Source organism: Falco peregrinus, chromosome Z, assembly GCF_023634155.1.
Source record: "Falco peregrinus isolate bFalPer1 chromosome Z, bFalPer1.pri, whole genome shotgun sequence".
NCBI lineage: Eukaryota > Metazoa > Chordata > Aves > Falconiformes > Falconidae > Falco > Falco peregrinus.
This window is the reverse complement of record NC_073739.1, coordinates 17,747,707-17,769,690: the sequence shown is the minus strand read 5'-3', so window position 1 is coordinate 17,769,690 and position 21,984 is coordinate 17,747,707. Positions and strand designations below refer to the sequence as shown.

At 42.9% G+C, this 21,984-nt stretch overlaps 2 protein-coding genes across 2 annotated transcripts in view; both read right to left on the bottom strand.

The window, feature by feature from the left end:
- Nucleotides 1-7,116: 7,116 nt before the first annotated feature.
- Nucleotides 7,117-16,064, bottom strand: ARL14EPL (ADP ribosylation factor like GTPase 14 effector protein like). The gene is made up of 5 exons (XM_055791596.1): nt 15,972-16,064; nt 13,757-13,933; nt 9,333-9,455; nt 7,734-7,873; nt 7,117-7,366 (listed from the first exon to the last, which is right to left on the bottom strand). Exons 3-5 carry the CDS (start codon nt 9,441-9,443, stop codon nt 7,144-7,146), a joined length of 474 nt encoding a protein of 157 aa, XP_055647571.1. The 5' UTR covers nt 9,444-9,455; nt 13,757-13,933; nt 15,972-16,064; the 3' UTR covers nt 7,117-7,143.
- Nucleotides 16,065-16,988: 924 nt separating this feature from the next.
- The window catches only part of LVRN (laeverin), a 43,248-nt gene continuing 38,252 nt past the window's right edge, over nt 16,989-21,984 (bottom strand). The window contains exon 20 of the mRNA XM_055791628.1: nt 16,989-21,957. Within this exon, the coding sequence (XP_055647603.1) occupies nt 21,811-21,957 (147 nt within the window). The 3' untranslated portion in view covers nt 16,989-21,810. The remainder of the gene's footprint in view (nt 21,958-21,984) is intronic.

The window sequence follows — 21,984 nt, the reverse complement described above, 5'->3', positions numbered from 1 at the left end:
AATGAGCTAAAACACAATGGGACAAGCGAACAGAGGACCAGGCGCTATGGCTGTGTAACCTTGTTTTCCTAGGAAGCCAAATAAAAATACTAAAAAATCTGTGAAAGACTTCCTGCTGTGAAGGTTTATAGGATGTGGCCTGAACGGTTACAAGTATGGTAATAAACTACGGTAGGCTCCAGGGGCAGGTGGGAAAAGGCTGGAAACTGTTGAGGTACTGTAAAGAAATGTTTTGTAAGCATACATGTTGAAATCTTGCCTCAGTTGAAGTGAAAGGAATTTAGTCATTAACTTCCGCAGAGCAAGGATTTCAGCCAGGACATTTGAAAAGATAACATTTGTTTAAATAAACTTGGCCTTAAGAACCAATTTAAGGAAAAAAAAAAGAGTGACACGCCTAGCCATACTCCCAACAGGAATTTTAAAGCAGAGAATTCCTGGCTGAGACTTTTGTACTATACCTCTTACCAGAAGTTGGACCCACAGTTGCTGTTATGAAAGGCAACTGCCTTTCAAGGGTGAAATATAATTGCATTGAACTATTTCATCTGCTTTTCTGTAATGTTATGAAACATGAAAAAACAATATTCTTGCAGGAAATCTTTTTGGCTGGAAGAGAAAAATGAGTGTTCCACTCCATGCCAAAATAATGTAACTTGTTGTAGGAAATCTCCCCTGTGAGCAGAATTCTATAGACTTTGTTCAGTCAAAATGAGCAAGGGCAACTGGAAGTGTACACAATAGCCTGCTTACTTTAAAAAGTTCCTGCTGGTACAGGTGTTGGATTTGCCACTCAGGTTCTCTGCCAATTCTCTGGTTTTATAATCATGTGGACCTATTTGAAAGTGTTTTCTCTCATGCTTTGCTGTATCAAATGAATATTCAAAATGAATAGTCAAAGCAATGAATATTAAAACATCAACTGGAGAGGATCGAGCAGCCTGCTCCAGCTGGGCCTGCTTCATGCAGGAAGTTTGACTTGAGGCCTCTGAAGGCCAATTCTGTGTTCAAAGCCTCACTGAAGAATGACAGGAAAGAGAGCATATGGCTGGAAATAATAAATAATGAAGCTAACCTGACAAAGTGCTGTCTAGTGCACAATTAATTTTTTTTCCCCCTTAATAACTTTTCTGTTCCTAAAATAGAATTGTGAAAAGTTGTGACTTCTCATACATCCATTCATTTACTATTGTCTTGTACTTGCATCCATGGTCCATTTTCCAATGTGAATAATAGCTTTTTTCACAGAGCTAATGGTATTACACAATTTAATTTATCAGTTGTCCTAACTATCGATCTAGCTAAGACATATTTTGAATACAATTGTTACCCATATTTTGACTCAAAATACTCCACCTAGACATGCAAATGGATGTTGTTTGGGCCTTTGAATTAACCTGCTCACATACTATGACAAAATCTTAGGCATCAGTGACTGAGACTTTAGAGCATTTAGCTGCTAATGAAAGTTAGGACTCACTGCATTACAACAGTCTGAAAAGCTCAGTCTCCCCTGCTTTGCATTTCCAGAAATTGAACTATGTATTCTGCTCTTTCACCAAGATCAAACAAGCCCCCATGTTTCTTGATTATCGTTTGTTTTACAGACTTTTCTCATCACTCAGCCCTTCAGTCAGAATTCAATTAGGCTCTACTTTTTAAAATACTTTTATGGTTATCAGGTGAAACGGATCATATAAAGCATGAAAAGTGTGTAAAGTTAGGAATTGCAGAGGACTTTCTACACAAGGTTGATAAAGCACTCTAAATGGCATGAGAATGTTGAAGAACCTCTTGCCATTAGACATTTTAAAGCACAAATATCTGTTATGAAAAATGGGTAGTAAATTTGTAGAAAGTGAGTAAAGCTGATCCAGCATTGAGGACTACCTCAAGATCCTACAAAGACCTGCTTGCTTTGAGTGTATTATTTTGTCTCTTTTTCTTGGCTCTTTTTGATCCACTTTTTATTCCAAACCTCTTACTTGCAATGCCATTCTGTCTACACTCAAGCCTTTCCTTTTTCTGTCATCTTCATCTCTGTTATTTTTCCTGACTTCTGTAGGTACTCACAGAAGAACTTCTTGAACTCCTCCAAGATCTGATTTGTACATTATCCCTGACACTATTTATTGACTAAACAATTTTCCTACAACTCAATGAAAATAAACCAATAATGTTTCACATAGATTTTCACTTGCAACTTGCAAGTGGCTTAAGCAACTGAAGTTAGCAGACTATAAATCTGTGGGGTAGGGATTTAATTGTGCCTTTTAGCTGGTATTAAATAGCTCAACTTTTGAAATCTTGTTGAAAAAATAATGATTTTTTGTAAACTACATTCTGTTTCATTTAAATGATGTCTACCAGAAATAAATACTCTTCTGTTGCTGTCTGTGACTGTTATCATTATGAAACAATCTGACATTTTTTCTGTGTCATTATTTGCATTCCACTGAATGAGCAGTCTCATTAAAATCACCAGGACTACTTGGAATCTGCTTAGAAGGAGTAAGGGTAGGGGACTATAAATAAGGTAAGGGTACTTTTAGTATGCTGGTTTAGTATTTGCTATTTTCGTACTTATATATGAACATTCACTATTACGTCTGATCCTGTGAGGGAAGTCAGATTATTTGGGTGACACAGTGCTTCACAATGGGAATCAGGGCTGCAGAGCCTACTTCTTTAATCAAAGGCATCAGTGAGTGTACAAAAGGCTTTAATTTATTCCATTCTAACACAAACAGATATGATCATGTAAAGGACCAGCATTCATACATTTGCACCTGAGTGGAGGTGGAAGCAGGTGAGTGCTTTGTAGGGCCAGGCCAATGGAGAAAAGACACATTGGCCTCTGCCAATGATAGAAAACTTCCTATGCCAAAATTCCAAATCGGGGTTAATGAAATGCAAGCATCATCTTCATGAACACTTTAACTAATGTTCAAAGTTGCAGTTAGCTCAGACTTGATATATGTGTTTTCCAGATAGAATGGGATCAAACAAAACAGTCCATTGAAACATGCATAAATTGTTTTAAAATGTTTTAAGATTATGAACTGGAGAAGCAAAGGAGAAGCTCAAATCAATATTGCTATCACTAGCTAAAAAACTCAATAGAGCTGCAGCACCTGTAATGCTTGTGGTGCAAATATTTATCTAAGACACGTTTAAATATTTATCGAGAGAGTATCAGTTGATATTTCTTCAGTTAAGCTCCTTTTGTTTTCCCACTGAAGTGAATCAAATCTGTATTCTTTTCTGGTGTGGATGGATACAGAGAGAGTGCAGTTGTGATCTTATAGGAAGTATTAAAAACATCATGAAAATTGCATGGGAAAGAGTTCAATGTATAATATTTTTCTTTTTTTTTTAAATGCCTTTCTGTTTGTATGAATCACAGAAGCTGGCAAATAATAACTGTAGAGTTCTTAACAAATTCTAGCACATACCAGTGTAAGTTCAGTAACAGTATGGACTTCTTTTTCTCTAAATAATGTGGTGGGATTGAATGACACCTTGCCACATGCAGAAGTTCATTTTAAGCCAGGGGGAACACTTTAGTGGTCTCAAGTTGTGACAGAAATATCTAGGTTTTCTTGAACCACAGACCTGACTCCTCCCAAGGCTGACTGTCCATAATTTTTAAAGCACTGTAGGTAAACTGTATATTAGGCAGTATACTGCAGTTACCTTATGTTATCTTCATGTGGACAGGAGTCCCATAACACTTTCCACACAAAATTTGGGAGCTTGCTTTGGGAAAAAAATATCTCCATTTTCATCCTGTTATTTTATAGTGCTGTAATCCATTGTCTTCCTAGCCTGTGTTTCAGAGATGCTGTGTTCTATATATAACTGTAGATCAGTAACCATGGAGCCTTTCCATAAAAGGATTTATATAATTCTACATCTTCCTTGTGGAACTTTGCATGAAGGATTTGCAAACACTGAGCAAGAGAAAAGTCAGCATCATTGTGCCTGTTTATTAGCATGGAAACAGAGGCAGACACGGGAGCAGTGCCTTCCTGCAGCTAGTCAGCCTCATGCCCCAATATAGCTTTGGTCTGCTTTCTTACTCAAAACTCCCATGTCTTAACTCATCTGATAAAGCTTTGGGTGTTCTTTGTCTTCAGCACACCTTTGCATCTTAAAAGTCATATTTAATGGCCTTCGCTTTCATTGTGGCCTCTTCCCAGCCACAAGACATTAATTTTATTAATACTTCCTTTAAATTGTCCATTTCAGGAGCAGCTGTAAGTATCCAATGCAATACGCAAGGACATCTGTTGTGGTTCTTTCCTCAGAGCTGACACAACTTCTGATACTGACAAGTACAGACAAACTGTTAAATAACCAGTGTCTTCAGTGGATAACTTTCTAGCTTAAAGTCTAGCAGAATGAAGGAAATGAAGGAAAACAACAGGATGATGTGCGTAGCTCTTATTTTGTTCTCTGAATTTTCAAGTTTCTAAGTGGCAGGAGATGCACAGTGGAGTCTTTGGAATTGAGGGGATGCCGGTAAGACAATGCCCAAGCACGGGAGGTTAGTAGAGAAAGAGCTGTCTTTACCTACACAGAAGTCATGTGGGAGCACGTTATTCATTTCCATGAGACTGACTGCTTTGTAGGAACAATATCTAAGAAAGCAGAGGTTGCATATCTCCTTCCAGATAAATATGGATTGTAAACAAGGGAAATACAGTGGAAGGCACAAGGAATTAACATTTTTTTTTAAATGAATCAATTTTAGGCAAGAGACTGACAGATGGTACCTCAGCTAAGGTAGCATGTACCTGTACTTTCATCCTTCCTTAAGCCACAGTGGGATCACTGGTAGCCATAAGCAAAGAAGCCACATGACAAAGGGAAAGACAGGCAAAGTAAATTCATAGTGTCACATACTGTTTTAACGTGCATAATCCTGGGCAGGGATGCAGAGAGGGGAGAGAGAGAAGAAGGACTGATAGGCCTTAAGGAACAATTCATTGATCTCTTTTCCCTATTTTAAACGTTAGCTTTCTAAAGCAAACTTATTCCATAGGGAGAAACTTTCTGTGTGTTGACAAACATCCTACAAAGTAAAAAGATGATCTAGTGTCATCTGTAGAGTGGCTAATTTCATGAGACTAAGAAATGTTCTTTGCCTTTTCTGGTAAGGGATTTTATTTAAAACCACAATGTCAAGCAGTGTGGCATTGTGTAATTGCCCAACAAAAACTACCAGATATAGGCACTCTATATTTACCACTAGGCTTCAGAATCAGTACAATACAATGTATGACACTGGTCTTTTTAATTTTTTTAAATTTTTGTCCCACATGTAAAACTGCCCTAATAGGGATTATACTTGTGCACTGTCAGCTGCTTATTTGGAACTGGGGGTAGAGTTATCAGGACCATTGCAATGCTAAAGTCATTCTCAAACCACAGCAGAACAGCCTCTACAACATCCTCTTACTTCATTATCCTTCTCTTGGCTTTCACTTCTGTTGTTTCAGGTTTTGTGCTGTATTTTCAAGGTTGTGCTAAGTGTGTTTGTGATGGGAGTTCTCTTACACTTTGCATTTAGCTATGATTGTGACAGAGTCCATGTCAAAAACCACAAGTAACATCAATGAATTCAATAATGGGATTCTAAAGATTTACACCAGTATGGGTTTAATCACATTACTCAAAAAATCTAGCATGTAGCCTTGCCACAGGCATCCACTTGAGAAACTATTTGGGTTTTTGCCTTTAAGTGGAAAGTAAGTTAAGCTAATTCAAACCTGTCCATTTCAGATCTTGAGGTTATTTCAAAGGAAGGCCACCATCTTCCTGTCCATGTTAATCAACTTTATCTCCTTGAACAGTTGTTTATTCAGTCAAGTCTAGAATGAGTATGTGGCACACCTGGAACAAGAAACCAAGCCCTGACGCCATTGGTGGGATTTCTACCTACATTAAGAAATATAGCTCAGAGATGATATGGGCTACTGGGACTCCCAGTACAAGTCAAAGGACACTTTGGGACCAGTGAGGTATATGAGAGAACAGCACCAGATCTAACTGCCAAACAGAGAGTGGTTTAACCGCCACAGCAAATATTCCTAGGAAGATTTTTGATACTGGGTGTTTTTATGCTACAAGCTTACATACAGAGGTGTCATTAGTTGAAAGGAGAAACAAATCTTTCTGAGGTACAAAGTCAGAAGGAGCTTGTGGTGTTACGGCATTTTTGAGATCTTCCAGGATGTTTCTTCTGCTAGGAGTTATCTCTGTCTTGGAGCAGGAGGCCTTTGTCCACAAAGGATGGCCTCTTGTAGGGGAGAAAAGTGTTGCCACATTCAAAGTTGGGAGAGTGTCCTCAAAAACAACAGGCACAGGGCCCGGGGAGTGATTCCCCCACTAGCAGCATGCTCCCAGAGCTTGCCTGCTGCAGTCTGCAGCCTCCTCCCCTTCAAGAGCCAGGGTGACCCTCACTTCTCAAAAAGGGTGTGAGTGCCCATCACGAGTGAGAACACCCACCTCATAAGGAGACTGGCTGTAAGTTACGGTGTTTGAAATCTGTCATGTCTCACATGAAGAAGAAACTCCTAGAACTGAAGAGATTTTTCTGTCCAGAGCCAAAAATATCCAAACCATTTACCTCTAGCTATATAATTAATAACAGATCAAGGCTGAATGCACCCTATGTTGTTAAAACAAATATAAAATCTGCTGACCAAACATGTTGGTTTCAGTCTTGTAGCCTGGGCAGCAACAAAGAATTGCAGGGTCATTTCCTCTCTCCTCTCCAGTAAGTGAACAAGCAGAGAAATGGGCAAGAGAAAAACTCATTACAAGCAATGTGGTTCAGCTTTACAGGGTAGGAAAATTATCTTCCACAGTAGTTCAGACACCTTCAGTTTTAGAAAGTCAAGATTTAAAGAGGACTGACTAGATGCCTCTGTAAAGCTCTCAAGGATGAGGAAGAATGAAATACATACTCTTACCTAAATGGGGAAGGTTCAAGTGTACTAGGTAGGCAGCAATAAAGAAGCACAAGCACCACCGCCAGGCACTTCACTAGAGACAATTCATAAAGCCAAGATTTATTTTAATAAAATCTGGAGAAGGAAGAACTTTCCTCAGGCACAAAAACTACCAGAACAAAAATCAGTCAGGGACAGAAAATGGCAACACACTGATAACATTCCCCACTTCATTCTCAATTGTATCATAAACCCATTTCCTATTGCAGCGACATTCTGGCCCACATTTGTTTGAATTACATTTGGGGCAAGGATAGAAGCAACCCAGGCAGTTCTTTTCCAGGCAATCACACAAATCCATGTTATTACAAAGCAGCCTGCCACGTTTGTCATACTTCTTTGTAACTCTGCAGAAAAGAAGAAAAAATTATTCTCAGTGAATGCTTCAACACGTTCAAAGACTCAACCAAAAAAATGTGGCAAACATCTGTCCAGGAACAAATACTTCCTCTTTAACAACTTCACAGCATGACGAAATACCAGCATTATCCTAATTGTAACAACCACTGTTATTAAAAGTGAAAGTGTACCAAAGAAGTAAATCATAATTCACGTAAGTCACACAGAAAAAGACCGTTTCCCCAGCACAGCTTTCATATGTAATAAGAAATCTCTCTGCAAAATATTGATGCTTTTATTCATTTCACTTATATTCAGTAAACAGCATACCAGCCAGTTTTAAAGTAAAACACATAATAAATTAGCACATCTTACTTGGGCTTATTTAAAAAACCTTGTTTCATCTGTGACAAGCACGCTTTCTTTTTCTGCTCTCTAGTTTCAGGATTGAAGTCAGCTACCTGAGGTCCTGGATTCTGAAAGGCTAAGGATTTTAATTGTTTCTCAACTTGTTGCTATAAATAAACAACAGAAAGTTTATAATTAGTACAATTGGAACAAATATTTATTAACTGCCAAATGTCCTCACTGGCTGTCAAATTGCATTCAAATTAATATTCTTTAAAACTTAAAACAACACAGTCGGGAAAATGAAGCAAAACTCGACCTAAATTAAGATTACATTGTTTAAAATGTTTTCCTGTCTAACTGTTAATTCAGTATTTCTTTGACTGACTGTGCATCCTGACAGGAGAGGGAATAACCATCACTCTAAATATGTTACCCTGGTACAGTGGCATGGAGTTTGAAAGTTGTCTGCTGGAAGGCAGGTTCATGTATGTTTTTGTCTTCAATTTTATCCATAAGGTAAAAATAAGTGCTATGATTATAAGCATCTCAACTGGATTCACCCTTACCTTCACTGCTCCCTCAGATGCCTAGAAACCATCTTTGTCTAAACAATCTGGGGGCAAGAGAAACGTCTGGTAGTATGAGAAGAAAGCATTTGCACAAGTGAGGAGTATGAAAAAAGTGCAGACGAAATTAAAGAAGTTAAACTGAGCACAGTTTTTGAGAAATAGGAGGAAGCCTTTTCTTGCCTATTTTATGGGATTCATGTTTGCAATTAACTAGAACTGCTGAATGTTTTGGAGGTTAAAACATCAGCTCTTGTGATTTGCCATTCCACATAGCCTGTGCATGTCAGCAGTCATGTCTAAAGTCAACGCAAACAAACATGGGTGTTGTGTCAAACAATTTCTCTTTGGACGATCACTATGGACATGGAACGTACATTTGTCACGCATTATGCAAAGGCAAAAACATACATACAGATTTATCTTTTCTCCTCTTAGATAAATGGAGGTGACTTGCCACCCCTCAGCTTCCCCGGAGGGTGTCATTCCTTTCAGAGTCCACAGTAATTTTTCACAAACAAGTGAGTGCTTTCTTTGCTTCTCATAGGGCAAGCAGTGGCAGTTCAGCCCAACCTGCTGATACAGTGATTTAGAAATACCTGTGCACCTGAGTGCACTTGTTTACAAGGTGGTTGATGCTATGCATCTTCAATTGCATCCTCCTGAAAACTTCCAGGGCAATCTCATGCACCTACATGAGGAGCATATTCAGGTATTTCTGCTTTTGAGTCTGGGCTAGGTTTTCAGTGCAGAAAATATGCTTCAGCATCATCATTGTTCATTATCATAAATTACACAATTTCAAGTTGGAAACAAATAATAATTATGAAAATAGTCCTCCCTGTAAGAGTACTGCCCTATTTCCCTACTTACTATTTCATTTGAGCTCAGAACTACTCTTAGCCCCTTAAATGACTGCACTGCAAACTGGACTCATTTCACTGTTGTTATTACTGATATTACCCTATTGACTCCAGCTTTTTACTTTGTAACTATGGAAGAAATCGAAGGCAATAGTAAATATCTTGATAATAACATAGTACCAGAGTAGTCATACCAGTTGTCTCTGTGTTATCAAACTCTCCTTATCAAGAGAGACATTTTCTTCTGCAGATTTTTCCTGGGCAGAATTGCCTTTCTTGCAGTTTTCTTCCATGATGTCATTCATTTGACCACCCTTCTGAAATACATACATACATACATGTGTGTTAGACACGTGCAGAAGTGTGACATCCACAGACTTCTAAGTGAAGGTTTTAAGGTCAGCAGGTGATATCCATACTAGGCTTTTATATATTCTTAACCAACAGCAAATGCAGAACAAAATGTGGCTCAGTATCAGCCTCGATTTTAAAACTGTATTAAAGTAATATAACATCAACCAAAGGCTGTACCATCAAAGCCATTCTACAATTCGTTAGGCAAACTTCGGAAAACCTCTAGCGTTTAAATATCACAGAAATGGAAAGAAATGCTGTGAACTCTGAACCCGTTCCTGACACCACGGCAATGCCACCTTTGAGGCAAAGGTGAGAAGCGGTGCTCTCACGGAACACGCAGCAGCAGCCGGCGATGCGCACGGGAATGAAGGGAGCAGCACGCAGGAGCAGTCATTCCGCTTACCAGCGGGGGGCACTGTTGTCCCAGCTGCTGTTCTTTTCGCGAGGCTCCAAAAAAGAGCAGCCGGGGTGGGGTGGGCGTGGAGCAGGAGGGGTCTCGGCGTGTTCCGTGCCTGTATTCACAGACCCTCCAAGCGTGTGTCAGAGCTGTGGCCACGGTAACTAGCCCGTTCCCTGCGGATTCACAGTTTTCTTCCCGAAAACTTCAACCAATGGACTAAAAGTAAACTGCTTAGCATTTAAATCTCAGTCCTTAGCTTTGCAAGAGGTTTTGTGTATAAATAGAATGTTTAACTTTTAGATTTAACAGCTAAAAAGTGCATTTCTGTCTCTGCTAACAATGCACCCACCGAGGACTGTGGGATCTGTGAGTCTGTCCCACAAATCCCACCCATCACCTCTGCCCCATCACACAGAAATGGTGGTGGCAACTGTTCAGGATAGATATTAGCTACCTCTTCTCACCCACCTTGTGAAGCTATTTAATTAAAAATTTTTATGCAATATATGCAGTTCCAGTGCCTCAGTGTGGTGGTTTTACCCTGGCTCAATCCCAGGTGCCCACAAAAGCCGCTCTATCGCTCCACTCCTCAACCAGACAAGAGAGAGAAAATATAATGTAATGAAAGGCTCATGGGTTGAGATGAGGACAGGGAGATCCTCCTTCCTCACCAACCTTGGTGTCTGCAGAGCCATTGCTCTTACACAGTCTCTCTCCTCTCTTCCGCTGGTGCAGTTTCACTTTTTTCCCGCGTCTTAATATGTTACCCCAGAGGCACCACCACCGTCACTGATGGACTCAGCCTTGGCCAGCAGTGGGTCTGTCTTGGAGCCAGCTGGCATTGGCTCCATTGGACATGGGGGAAGCTTCTGGCATCTTCTCACAGAAGCCACCCCTATAGACCCCCTGCCCCCCTGCACCCCCAAAAAAAAAAAAAAATCTTCCCATACAAACCCACTACCTCAGGCCTTAACCCCAAACACCACCGGAAATATTTAAGATTTTCCAGAGTTTCTCCAGCCCTTCCCCAGGTGCTGCCCAGTCTCTCTCATTGCCTCTGAAAGGTAGTGTAGTGGTCTCTGCCAGGTTGCCCTGTACTTTAGGGCTGTTGCCCACACCCTGTCCTAGAGAGGATGTTCATTTCACCACCGCCAAAGGGCCAGCACCTCCCTGAGAGAAGCAGAAAAGCAGTCCAGGCCTTCAGCCTCCTCTGTTGCAGCTCTTCCCTGCAGAGCAACAGTCAGTGGGAACAGCAATGAGAAGGAGGAGACCTTGTAGTAAGTAACAGGAGAGGACACTTTTTTTGAGAGGTGAAAAGAACAGCTTTCAGCCAGTTTTGGAGAGGGTTTCCCTTTCCCCTCTTCAGTCACCTGAAGAATGACTGAGATTGTGACACTGTTCACAATGGGATGCCTTACAACAACAGTTTGTCATGGTTTAACCCCAGCCAGAAACCAAGTACCACACAGCCCACTTGGTCACACACACACATCGGAATGTAAAACACAACGGTTGAGATAATTACAATTTAGTAATTAAAATAAAATTGGAGGAAAAAAACAAAACAAACCCAGCAACAACAACAATAATAATAACAACAACAATAATTATAATGCAAAGGAGGGAGGAGAGGAATAAAATCCAAAAGGAAAAGGAGGAAAAAACAAGTGATGCACAAGCCAACTGCTCACCACCTGCTGACCAATGCCCAGCCAGACCCCAAGCAGCGATCAACAGAGCCTGGCCACTCCCACCCCTCCAGTTTATATACCAAGCACGATGTCCTACAGTATGGAATATCCCTTTGACTAGTTTGGGTCAGCTGTCCTGGCTGTGTCTCCTCCCAGTTTTTTGTGCCCCTCTAGCCCTCTCACTGGCAGGGCCTGCAAAACTGAAAAGTCCTTGATTTAGTATAAATATTACCTAACAACAGCTAAAACCACCAGTGTGTATCAACATTATTCTCACACCAAATACACAGCAGTGCACCAGCTACTAAAGAAGAAAAAAACCCTCTATTCCAGCAGAAATGAGGACACAGTTTTAGTCCTGGGTCTTGAGCATCTTTTTAGGGTTAGAAAAGGAAAGCTATTACCAGGCAATTAATATTTGCTGTATGGGGGATCCTGCTAGGTGCCTACAAATAAAATAAGAATGAAGGCCACTGCTCCAAAGAAAGTGAGTATTGCTCTTCATTTGCACTCAGGTTGGAGTCCTGATGAGGATTTGCTTAATACACCTTCTCTCCTGCCCAATCATGCGTCCAGCATTGTTAAAGCACTTTAAGAGTATGCATGACCATCATCCGTGTGTGTTTTATTACAGTGTGCAGGGTTCAGAAGCAGAACAGCTATCAGCAGCTACTGCTGTAAGCATGCAGAATTCCTGCATGTGCTCTGGTCATGTAAATACTTGATTCCTTTGGAAACTAGGTCCTAGCAGTTATCTGGAGCCAAATACCCAAAATCAGAAGCCACTTTTTAAATACGGGCAGAAAAGGACCAAGCATCTTGTTCCAAACATGTGTTTCAAATGCCCTTCCACCTCAGTGAAAAATATCCTGTGTAGAAAATGTAGCACATTTCTGTCTCAATATATATTGTAAAGATAAAGTGTTAAATTTTAATCTCCAAGAAAGATGCTCAAAAATGAGGCAGAATGTGACAAGGAAACTGCAAGATTCGGACATCGGTGAGACTCACAGGACTGATTATCCTCCATAGCATGTTCTGAAGGAGGATAGGAGAATGAGGGAGAGTGTGAGACTCAGACATCTACTGCAGGTCTGCAGAACCTAATTATCCAGAGGAAAGCATTCTTGATCCTGAAGCAGAGTTTTTTTCATCTACTGTTTTTGGTCTGTAGTTATAATCCAGGGGCAATATATTGAACACTAGTCTCTTCCATAAAAATTTCAACTCTGCAAGCAACCATCAATTGCACTCTTCCTCCACCAAAACTTGTATTCTCCCACACCTTTTGAATACATTAAGTACTTCCTGAAGGAGATCATCCACATCTCAACATCCCACTGTGGCTGTAGCTGGTGTGAAATGTGGTGACTGGCATTCCAGATACTTCAGGCTGCTTGATCTCAGCAGCCTAAAGCCAGCATCTCTGCAGGGCTTGCCAGAGTGAATCCATGTTGTTTTCAAGTTGTATTTGTTCATACCATTGGACACTTTCTGGCAGAGACCAGTAAGCATGTGCATCACCTCCACTAGGGCAAGACAAGATGCTGTCCCTATGGCTTTAATCCCCCAATGTCCACATGGATTAGGCTATTCCATTGCAATAGTACCATCTTCCTCAGCCTAGTTTGGCAGAGATGTCTGTGAGCTCAGAAACCAGCAGTCAGGTTTGTGGCACATTCAGGTATGCATCTTGAAATCTCTGTAGGACATCAGGTTGCCAGCCAAACTGAGAATGAAAAATTAATCTTCCCCAGGATCAGCTACGGACTGAGCTGTAAAAATGTGGAAAGGCCACTTACCAACTGGTCCATGCTTTCTCTCATAGCCCCAAATGTGCATATGCATTCAGAAGATGGCCTTGAAGCCAGCCAGGAAACACAGACCAGACAAAGAAGCAGGTCTTGTATCTTGTAACTCAGCTGGTTTCCCAGAAAACTGATAAACATGATGACAGAGCAATGGCCCATTCTGTGACGGGAGTCTGGAGCAGTAAATCTTGCCCTCTCGCAGTAAAACAAACCCTCATGAGTTTTCCCTCCCAAACCCAGAGCCTTTCTGCCATATCTGGAAGCGAGTGATCCTTTAGCTGAAATCGAAGATATAATTATAAAACCATGAGCATCTTCTGGTTGCTATGCAATTGGCGGAAGAGATCTGACAGACTTACCTTTTGAAAACCTGGAGCTCTGAAGCGCGTATGTTCAGTTCAGGGCAGGCAGCAGGAGAAAAAGCAGGTTCTCCAGAATTTTAAATTGTTCTTACCCCAGGAAGGGGCTGGCACAGCATAGGTTTACTGCTGCACAATTCCTCTGATAGTGGAAGTATGACGTCAGCCTCAGTGTGACTGAAACAGAAGACAAATAACCAAAATAGCACTCCCCAGAGAAGCAGGCTGAAGACAGTGCCAGGTAACTGTCTTAAAGGACCTCACACTTTCTGCCTCATTAATTATGGCTTTTTAAATAGTACTTAGTACAATGAGTAGAAATAGAGAAATTATATAAACTGGGATCAAAGTCCTCATTTATTACTTGCATCTGTGGTATGTTCACAGAGCAAATGTATTTCTTAGAGCTTTTTTTCTTAAAAGGTAAGTAAACAAAAAAGTGTAATAACTACTGCATTTTACAAGAACGGATGTTATTATTTTAGGGTATGGATGTAGTAAAGGAATATTTTACTGCTTTAGACAGAACATTCTGGATTCTGTTCACCATCTCCAACAGTCAAAAGTAATCCAATAAATAGCTAAGTAATCCCCAACAGCTAAAGTGGCAATGCAACCTCATGGTTCAGCTTGCTTCCTTTCAAGATTGTTTGTTGCACTACTGGAGACAACTCAGACTCCTCCCGATACCTCCAGATGCCAGTTTCCAGCACGCTGCAATCACTTAAGGCTCTTATTACTGTTCCCTAAAACACAGCTAAATCCTAATAAACATCCAGAACTGTCAAGTCTTACAAATTCTCCTGTCATGCTTAGACTAACAGTCCAATGTGTCTTATCTTCACCAGCTGTATCCACCCATTCTCTGAGGTATTTCACAACACTGAGGGCAAGTAAATTTAGTGTTTACCATACTATTTTCTTCCCCTCCAAACAATTTTAAAATCAAAAACTGATGTAGCATTCTAGCAACGGAGCTTAGCTAGGTGATTTAGATGCTGCTACACATTCCTTCATTTTTTCAAAGACTGTTTTTCCTGTCATGAAAAATAAAACAGAAATCCCTCGAGGGGAAGAATATTAATCACAGTCTCCAAGGTACTCATACAACAGCAAGCCACAAACAAAAACCTACAACTGGTTTTATTCTCCTATATTTTTCCCAGTGTTCTTCTCATTTCTCCATATTTTACATAATGGAGAAACCAAGAATTATTAACTCTATAAATACACCTTATACTTGGTATCTCCTTCTGTTCCATTTTTGCTAATACTTATACATGTGTATCTGTACTTCTAAATTGTTTGTGCATGAGTTGTGATATTTGTTTATCATAGCATACATGATGATGTACAGCCTGCAATCTACTCAGAATTGTTTTTACTGAGTGAGTGTTAGGCTATGAGTAGGTGAGGATGTACATGTAGATTAAAATCTTAGGTGGCATTTAGAGAGATTGATGCTGGTGGTGAAACTCCTAATGGTCTCTACAGGGACAAGTTTCCCCACCATGAGCCAGTGACTGCAAATACACCTCGGGAGATACAATACTATGGAACTAATGCCCCTACCGGGGCTGGGGGGTGGGGGTGGGGAGAAAAGCAGAGAACAGATCCATTGAACGTCTTTTAAGCTTCCTGGCCCTTATCCAACGCCAAGCAGATTGTTCCTTGTGCACCCTCAGTGTGCTCAAGCAGCATCCCGCAGCCAGCACAAACGGGGCAGCTCGAGAGGAAAAAAATGCACTTTTTCTGTGTTAAACATTAACCTGTAATGTTCTTATCCTATTAGGAAACAGTTTCTTGCGGCTCTATGATTCCACTGTTCAAACGTTGAGAGGGAGGTCTTGCTGGTGTTCCTCTCATTTTATCATTAACGTCCCCCACCCCTACCCCCACCCCCACCCCCATTTATTTCTAAACTGCCGGGTTTACCAGGTGTTTCTGCCTCTTGTTTTCTCCTTTCTGGATGTTCAGTCGGCAGCAGTTGGGGGGTGTGGGGGGTGGGAATGACAGGGAGAAAGCACATGAAGGGCAGGGAACCCGTTTCGGTGGCCGAGACGCCAGGCAGGGGCTGTGACAGGCGCGTGTGAGGCCGCACAGCCGCCCCGCCGCGCTGCCCCGGAGCACCCCCGCCGGTGCCGATCGCCGCGCCCCGCACACAGGCAGGGCAGAGGCGGCAGCCGCCGCGTCCTCCAGCCCAGCGCTTCGTTACCTGAGCCCGAGGCCGCAGACGTGCCGTTACCGGTTCCCTGAGCCCACCTCCCCCTCGCGGCAGGACCGTGCCCCCCGCCAGCGCGGCCTCCCGCCCCGTGCCGGCCGGGCGCGGGGCGCGGCGGGCAGAGCGGGGCCCGGCGGGCGGCGCGGGGCCCGGCGGCAGCCCTGTGCGGGCCAGCGGCCTCCGCCGGCTGCGGCGTCGTGCCCCCGCCCGTCGGCCGAGCTGGCGGCGCCTCCGGGAGAGCCGCTTCGGGAAGGGCAGACATGCCAGGCGAGCAGCGCGGGGAGAGGAGGGGGGGAAGCACCGAGTGGAACGGCAGTGCGAGCGGCAGGGCCAGCGAGGCGGTGCGGGACGCGGGACGGGGGAGCCAGAGCAGAGATTCCTCTGCAGCTTCTGGAGGGGAACGCGGTGCAGCAGGTGGATGTCCCCGAAGGAGCTGTGGCCTGTGGGAGGGGGCCCGCGCTGGGCAGGGAAACAGCGTGAGGAGAGAGGAGCGGCAGAGAGGAGCGGTTAGGGACTGACCTCAGCCGCCATCCCTCCTTCTGCTGGGCTGCTCAAGGGAAGGAGGTGGAAGAGTTGGGAGTGAGGACAAGCCTGGGAAAGAGCTGGGAGGAGGGGTGGGGAGAGGTAGGTAGGTGGTGGTTTAATGGTTGGGTTTGTTTCTCGCTATCCAACTACTTTAATTGGCAATAAATCAAATTAATGTCCCCAAGCCAAGTCCATTTTGCCCATGATGGTAACTGGTAAGCAATCTCACTGTCTTCATCTCAACACACCAGCTTTTTCACCTCATTTTCCCACCACGTCCTGTTGAGGAATGGCAAAGCATCAGGATGGGTGTCCCGCAGCCAGCCAAAGTCAGCCCACCATCCCTGCTTGCCTCAGAGAGCATCCCATCACAGAGGATGACAGACAACTGCCCCCAAAAGACCAAAGCCCATTGTCCCCTTGCCACGGGGAAGATTTTGACCACTGAAAGAACCACCAACAAAGGTAGCAGCAACAGTGGTTTTATTGAAGTAAAATACTGTAAAAGTGAAACTTAACAGATAGTGAGTGAGTGAGTACACACACAGAGGATACAGTAATGATTCAAAATTACCCATACAAAATCTTACTGCACTGTAACACAAGGTTATGTGTAACGTTGGTCTGCAGTTTTTAAGGGGTCTCTCAGCCTCAAGGAGTAACCCTGAGAAGTGTCCCATCTCAAGGGGAGATCACCACCATGCAGCCAACTGCTTAGCAGGTGGCTCACTTAGGCTGTCATGTTTATGGTACAAAGTAGTTGGCTCAGAGTCAAATTCCATGTTACAGAAAAGGGCATAAGACTCCTTTGTACTCACAACTTCCTTTGTTCCTTGACAAATGAGTCTTGGAAGAACCACCTGCTATTCTTGTGTTAATCACATGGTCAGTGTTCCAGTTTCCAAGTTCATATGCATCAGTGCTCACCATGTCACCCCATCCTTGCATGGGCTTTCAGAGAACAGACTGGAACTAGAGAAGTTCTTGGCCCAGTTACAGCCTAGGCCTTTATTGCCTTTGGAGTCTGAACCAAAGGTCAAGGAGTCGGGTCCATCCATCACACCTGGCTCCAGTGGAGCCCCTGCACCTCTGGGCCAGGGGATGCAGAGATGACAGCTCTTTTTTCCTCTGTGAGTCATTGCACAACAGGAATGTAGCAAGGCCACATGTCTGTTCATTTAAGGTACTTTAGCCCCAGTGCCTTTTCCCCTACCACATGCTCACCCTTCTGGGACTTAAAACAATGCTGAAAGAAGCAGGCTGCTCCATCCGCTTCATCTGTGTGTGCCATCAGTGCATTGAGGTGGCATGGCACTCACACCTTGACCACCCAGGCCTCATAGCCAGCTGCTTTCTCCTCACCTGCCTGGAAGGCTCCTTGGGGTGCCAGGGAGGAAAAGGGGGCATGGGTGGGGTGGGGCAGCTGTGCCAGGAGGTGCAGAGGAGCAGCTGGCTAGTGCTCTGGGACCTTGCCTTGAACAGCTCTGAATTCTCTCTTTCTCATGAGAACAACATGGCTCACAGTGATGGAGAAACTGCAGGGAGAGTGCATGGCAGTGGGGGGACAAGCAGTGACACAGGATTTCTTGGTCCAGCCCTGACATTTGGAGTAAAGCTGGAAGCTGTGTGCTGTGGGGCAGCTGGTGATGGTGGCTGTAGAAGTGGGACTGTATTGATCAGCACTGGGCTTAGGCAGCAGGGGCTGCTGGTGGGCCAGGAGCTGCTCCATGCACTAACAGCGATGTCCAGCCAGCTCAGAAAGGGACAAAACCAGCCCATCACACACCAAAATTGCAGCAAGTCAAGGTAACACATGGCACTGCTGCTCAGACGTATTTAAGAAAGAGCAGTAGGTGGGCAGGAAAAAAGTAAGGGAAACAAACTGCAGGAGACACGTGGAAGAAGGGACAGCTGGAGATACATACTTGGGAGAAGGTGCTTGATGACAGAGGAAGGATGCCTCCAAGGTGACTGTGGCCTGTGGGCAACTCATGCCAGGGCAGGGGCACTGATGAGGAGCTGCGGGTGACCAGCACGAGGACAGGGACACACCTGAGAGGCTACTGGCCCTGTTCTAGATGAACAACAGGGGATCCAAAAGAATACAATATAATCCTTCAAAATACCTCAGGTTGAGTTTCTCTGAGGAAATGTTCCTCTTTGGACCCCTGGCCCTCTCATGGCTTTTCATCATCCTTTAATAACTATACTGGACTAAACTTCCTGTAACATTTTACCCCTTCCAACCTTGGGTAAGCCCTCCACCTCTTCCTGAGGTCCTAATTCTCCCTCACTCCTTCCACTGCCCAATCTCTTCCCCATCCTTGCCAGCTCCCTGAGTCTCCTGGCCTGTCACACATGCATGCTGTAAAGGCAGAACAAGTGTGACTTTTTGACTTCCTCACTCTCAAGGCAGAGAGCTGGACTTGAGGCAAAAAAATTGGTCTTTTCCCATGATACCTCCCTTTTCTCCCTTTAGGGCCTACTAAATGCATCCTGTCTATCAATGACACATCTCGTCTCGCTGGAAATTGCCCCATACACACACATCTTCACAACGACACGTCCCGTAACACCTACACAGTCTGTGTAAGTACTGTCAAAGCTCATTTCCTGAGGTCCTCATACTCATTTTCAATGAACTTCCTTTCACCCTGTTGTGGTTTAACCCTGGCTGGTAATTAAGTACCAGGCAGCCGCTTGTTCACTCCCCCCTCACCCTGAGGGATGGCGAGGAGAGTTGGAAAGGAATGTAAAACTCGAGGGTTGAGATAAGAACAATTTAATAATTGAAATAGAATAAAAATGAAAGAATAGTAGCAATGATGACAATAACAGTTATAATGAAAAGGGAGAGGGAAAGAATAAAATCCAGAGGGAAAGGAAGAAAGACACATGTGGTGCACAATGCAACTGCTCACCAGCTGCCAACCGATGCCCAGCCAGTCCCTGAGCAATGATCCGCCCACCCTGGCCAACCCCCCAGGTATATATACCAGGCATGCCGTCCCATGGTATGGAATAGTGCTTTGGCTAGTTCGGGTTGGCTGACCTGGTAGTGTCCTCTCCCAGTTCCTTGTGCCCCTCCAGCCTTTTCACTAACAAAGCCTGAGGAACTGAAAAGTCTCAGATCAAAGCCGAAACACAGCACCACGTTAGCTGCTAAAAAGATAATTAACTCCATCCCAGCTGAAACCAGGACATACCCCAACTCCCTTTGCAATACAGCAGCTTTCCTAGCTCGCCCTGAATTCCTCCTGTGCACCTCTTCTTCCCTTGCTGCATCTCCCAGTTGCCACTCTTCAAATATCTGTGGTCAACAGCAGCAAGAACTGCCATTGTACAGCTGTCACATGTTAGGTGCCACCAGGTGCAAATGTGTGGACTCTGTAAGCAACAGCAGCTCAGATCTGCTCCTGCTCAGTCAGCTTGCTTAGCAATCCCCTTCACCATGTGCCTCTGCCATGAAAACTGTGCTGCTATTCTGCAATACAGAACGTCAGCCAAAAGGCACACATTAGTCAGGAGCCGTTATTTGAAACTAACTTCTTCTTTAAAATTGTTTTATTAATTGTTTACATATTGGCATTTCAAACTGTGTTGTTCAGTAGAAAGTAGAAAAAGACAACAAAAGAATAATAAGGAAGAGGGGTTAGAAAGGAAGAGTGGTTACTCATGGTTGGAAGGAAATGGTTTGGACATACTGGACTTTGGGGTAAAATGCTGTTGTGGGAAGTTTAGTCCATAAACCCTGCAAACATTACTTTCTTGAGCTTTGCTTAGCCCATCTGGTGAGTCACACAGAGCCAGTGACTAACTAGTGGGACTCACAGAAAATGCTGAAGCAAAACCTCTCTTAACTCATCACAGCCTTGATGACCTCCTCTGCTTTCTGAATCAACTTGATGAAGACTGCCCACAATTTTCTTTGGCACTACCTTTAAATTAATCAAATGCTGAAGAGGTCAAATGATTCCAGCACAAACCTACTGCACCAGTTGGTAATTCCCATACAATGAAGGCATCCTTAGGTAGTCTCAAAATAGTTACAATTTTTCTTTGTAGCTGCGGGGAGCAGAGAAGATTCATTGCCGCCAACACAACAATTTTGTTTAGAGCGTGCCAGTGAAAAATTATTTGTATTAAGAAGTCTGGGGTTTATTCCTTGTCTTTTCATAGTTCAGTACTTTAACTTCTTGGGTTTCCTGCATTCCCACATAACGTTGTTTTCTATGTTAATCTGAGCACCAGTACAGTAATTTTGCCATAATACTGTTAACCCACAAATAAGTAAATTGCATGGACTGAGGATCCCATACATTTTCAACCACAAGACAGTACAGTTTGCTAATACTAATGGACTGAGTTCTGTCTGTCTGTCAACACCAAAATGCTGCATAAGCATGATTAACCCTAGGTCTACATTAGCAAGCAGCTCAGTGCAGTAAGAATGGAAGCGCTTGGTGATATTCCAGAGGGGTTAGTTTAGTTGTATTCTAGGGCTACGGCAAAATGACTGTCAGGTGGCAGTGTCTATCAGCTGCACACCACGAGCTCATCATCTCAGATAAATTTCATCCAAAAAGAATCCAGTTCACACACTCCAAGACCGTCCTTGGGGGCTGAAACATGCTAAACAGAGACAACTGGGATGGTATCTTCAAAAGCACATTCCTAATCAAACACAAATGTGAATGTAGGCATACTAAGTACAGATCTGCTAAAGAAAAATAAAATTTGAATGACAAGACATTGATTTATTGCAATTAAAATCTAAGGTTTCTTTGGTCCTTTCCTCCCTACAGCTCTGAAGCCATTCTCAAGTTTATGTTTCATGCCGCTGTTCTAAAATATTGTCCTCTTTGCGATTTACAAGCATAGAAGTGGAGAGAGACAGATTAAATGGCTTGCCCAAGATCACAGTACAAATCATAAGCAAAACAGAATATAAAACATTTCCAGCTTTCTGATGTGTTTTTGCTGCAAACTTGTACCATACCTTTCATTCAGATATTCAAAAAACCCCAAAGGATTTAGGACTGTATCTATATGTTAGATTATTATTAGCAATGCATCGATCCCTGCTAACAACTCATTCAGTAGGAAATTAATTTAGATACAATATGAAAATATATCTCTCATTTCCTTTGCTGAATCTTTTCTTTGTGAATTATTTTAGTCAAACTTTCCTGTCGGGAAGACAACCACAGGACTCATAAAAATGTGCTTTACCTTTAATTACACCTTAAAATGAATACCAAAATGCTAATAAACATACTCTGAAATACACTGGAAATAGTTTTCCAAGTCAATCATCTACATTTTTCTGTAACCAGCTGGCAACTTTGATTAGCAGTTCTCTCCTTTCCAAATTTTCAGATTTTGTAAACTCCAGTAGTAGAGTAGTAGCCACTCTCTCATCCTCTTCCAGTGTAGCATTATAAAAAACCTGCAACTGAAGAAATAAACACATGAGCCTAGT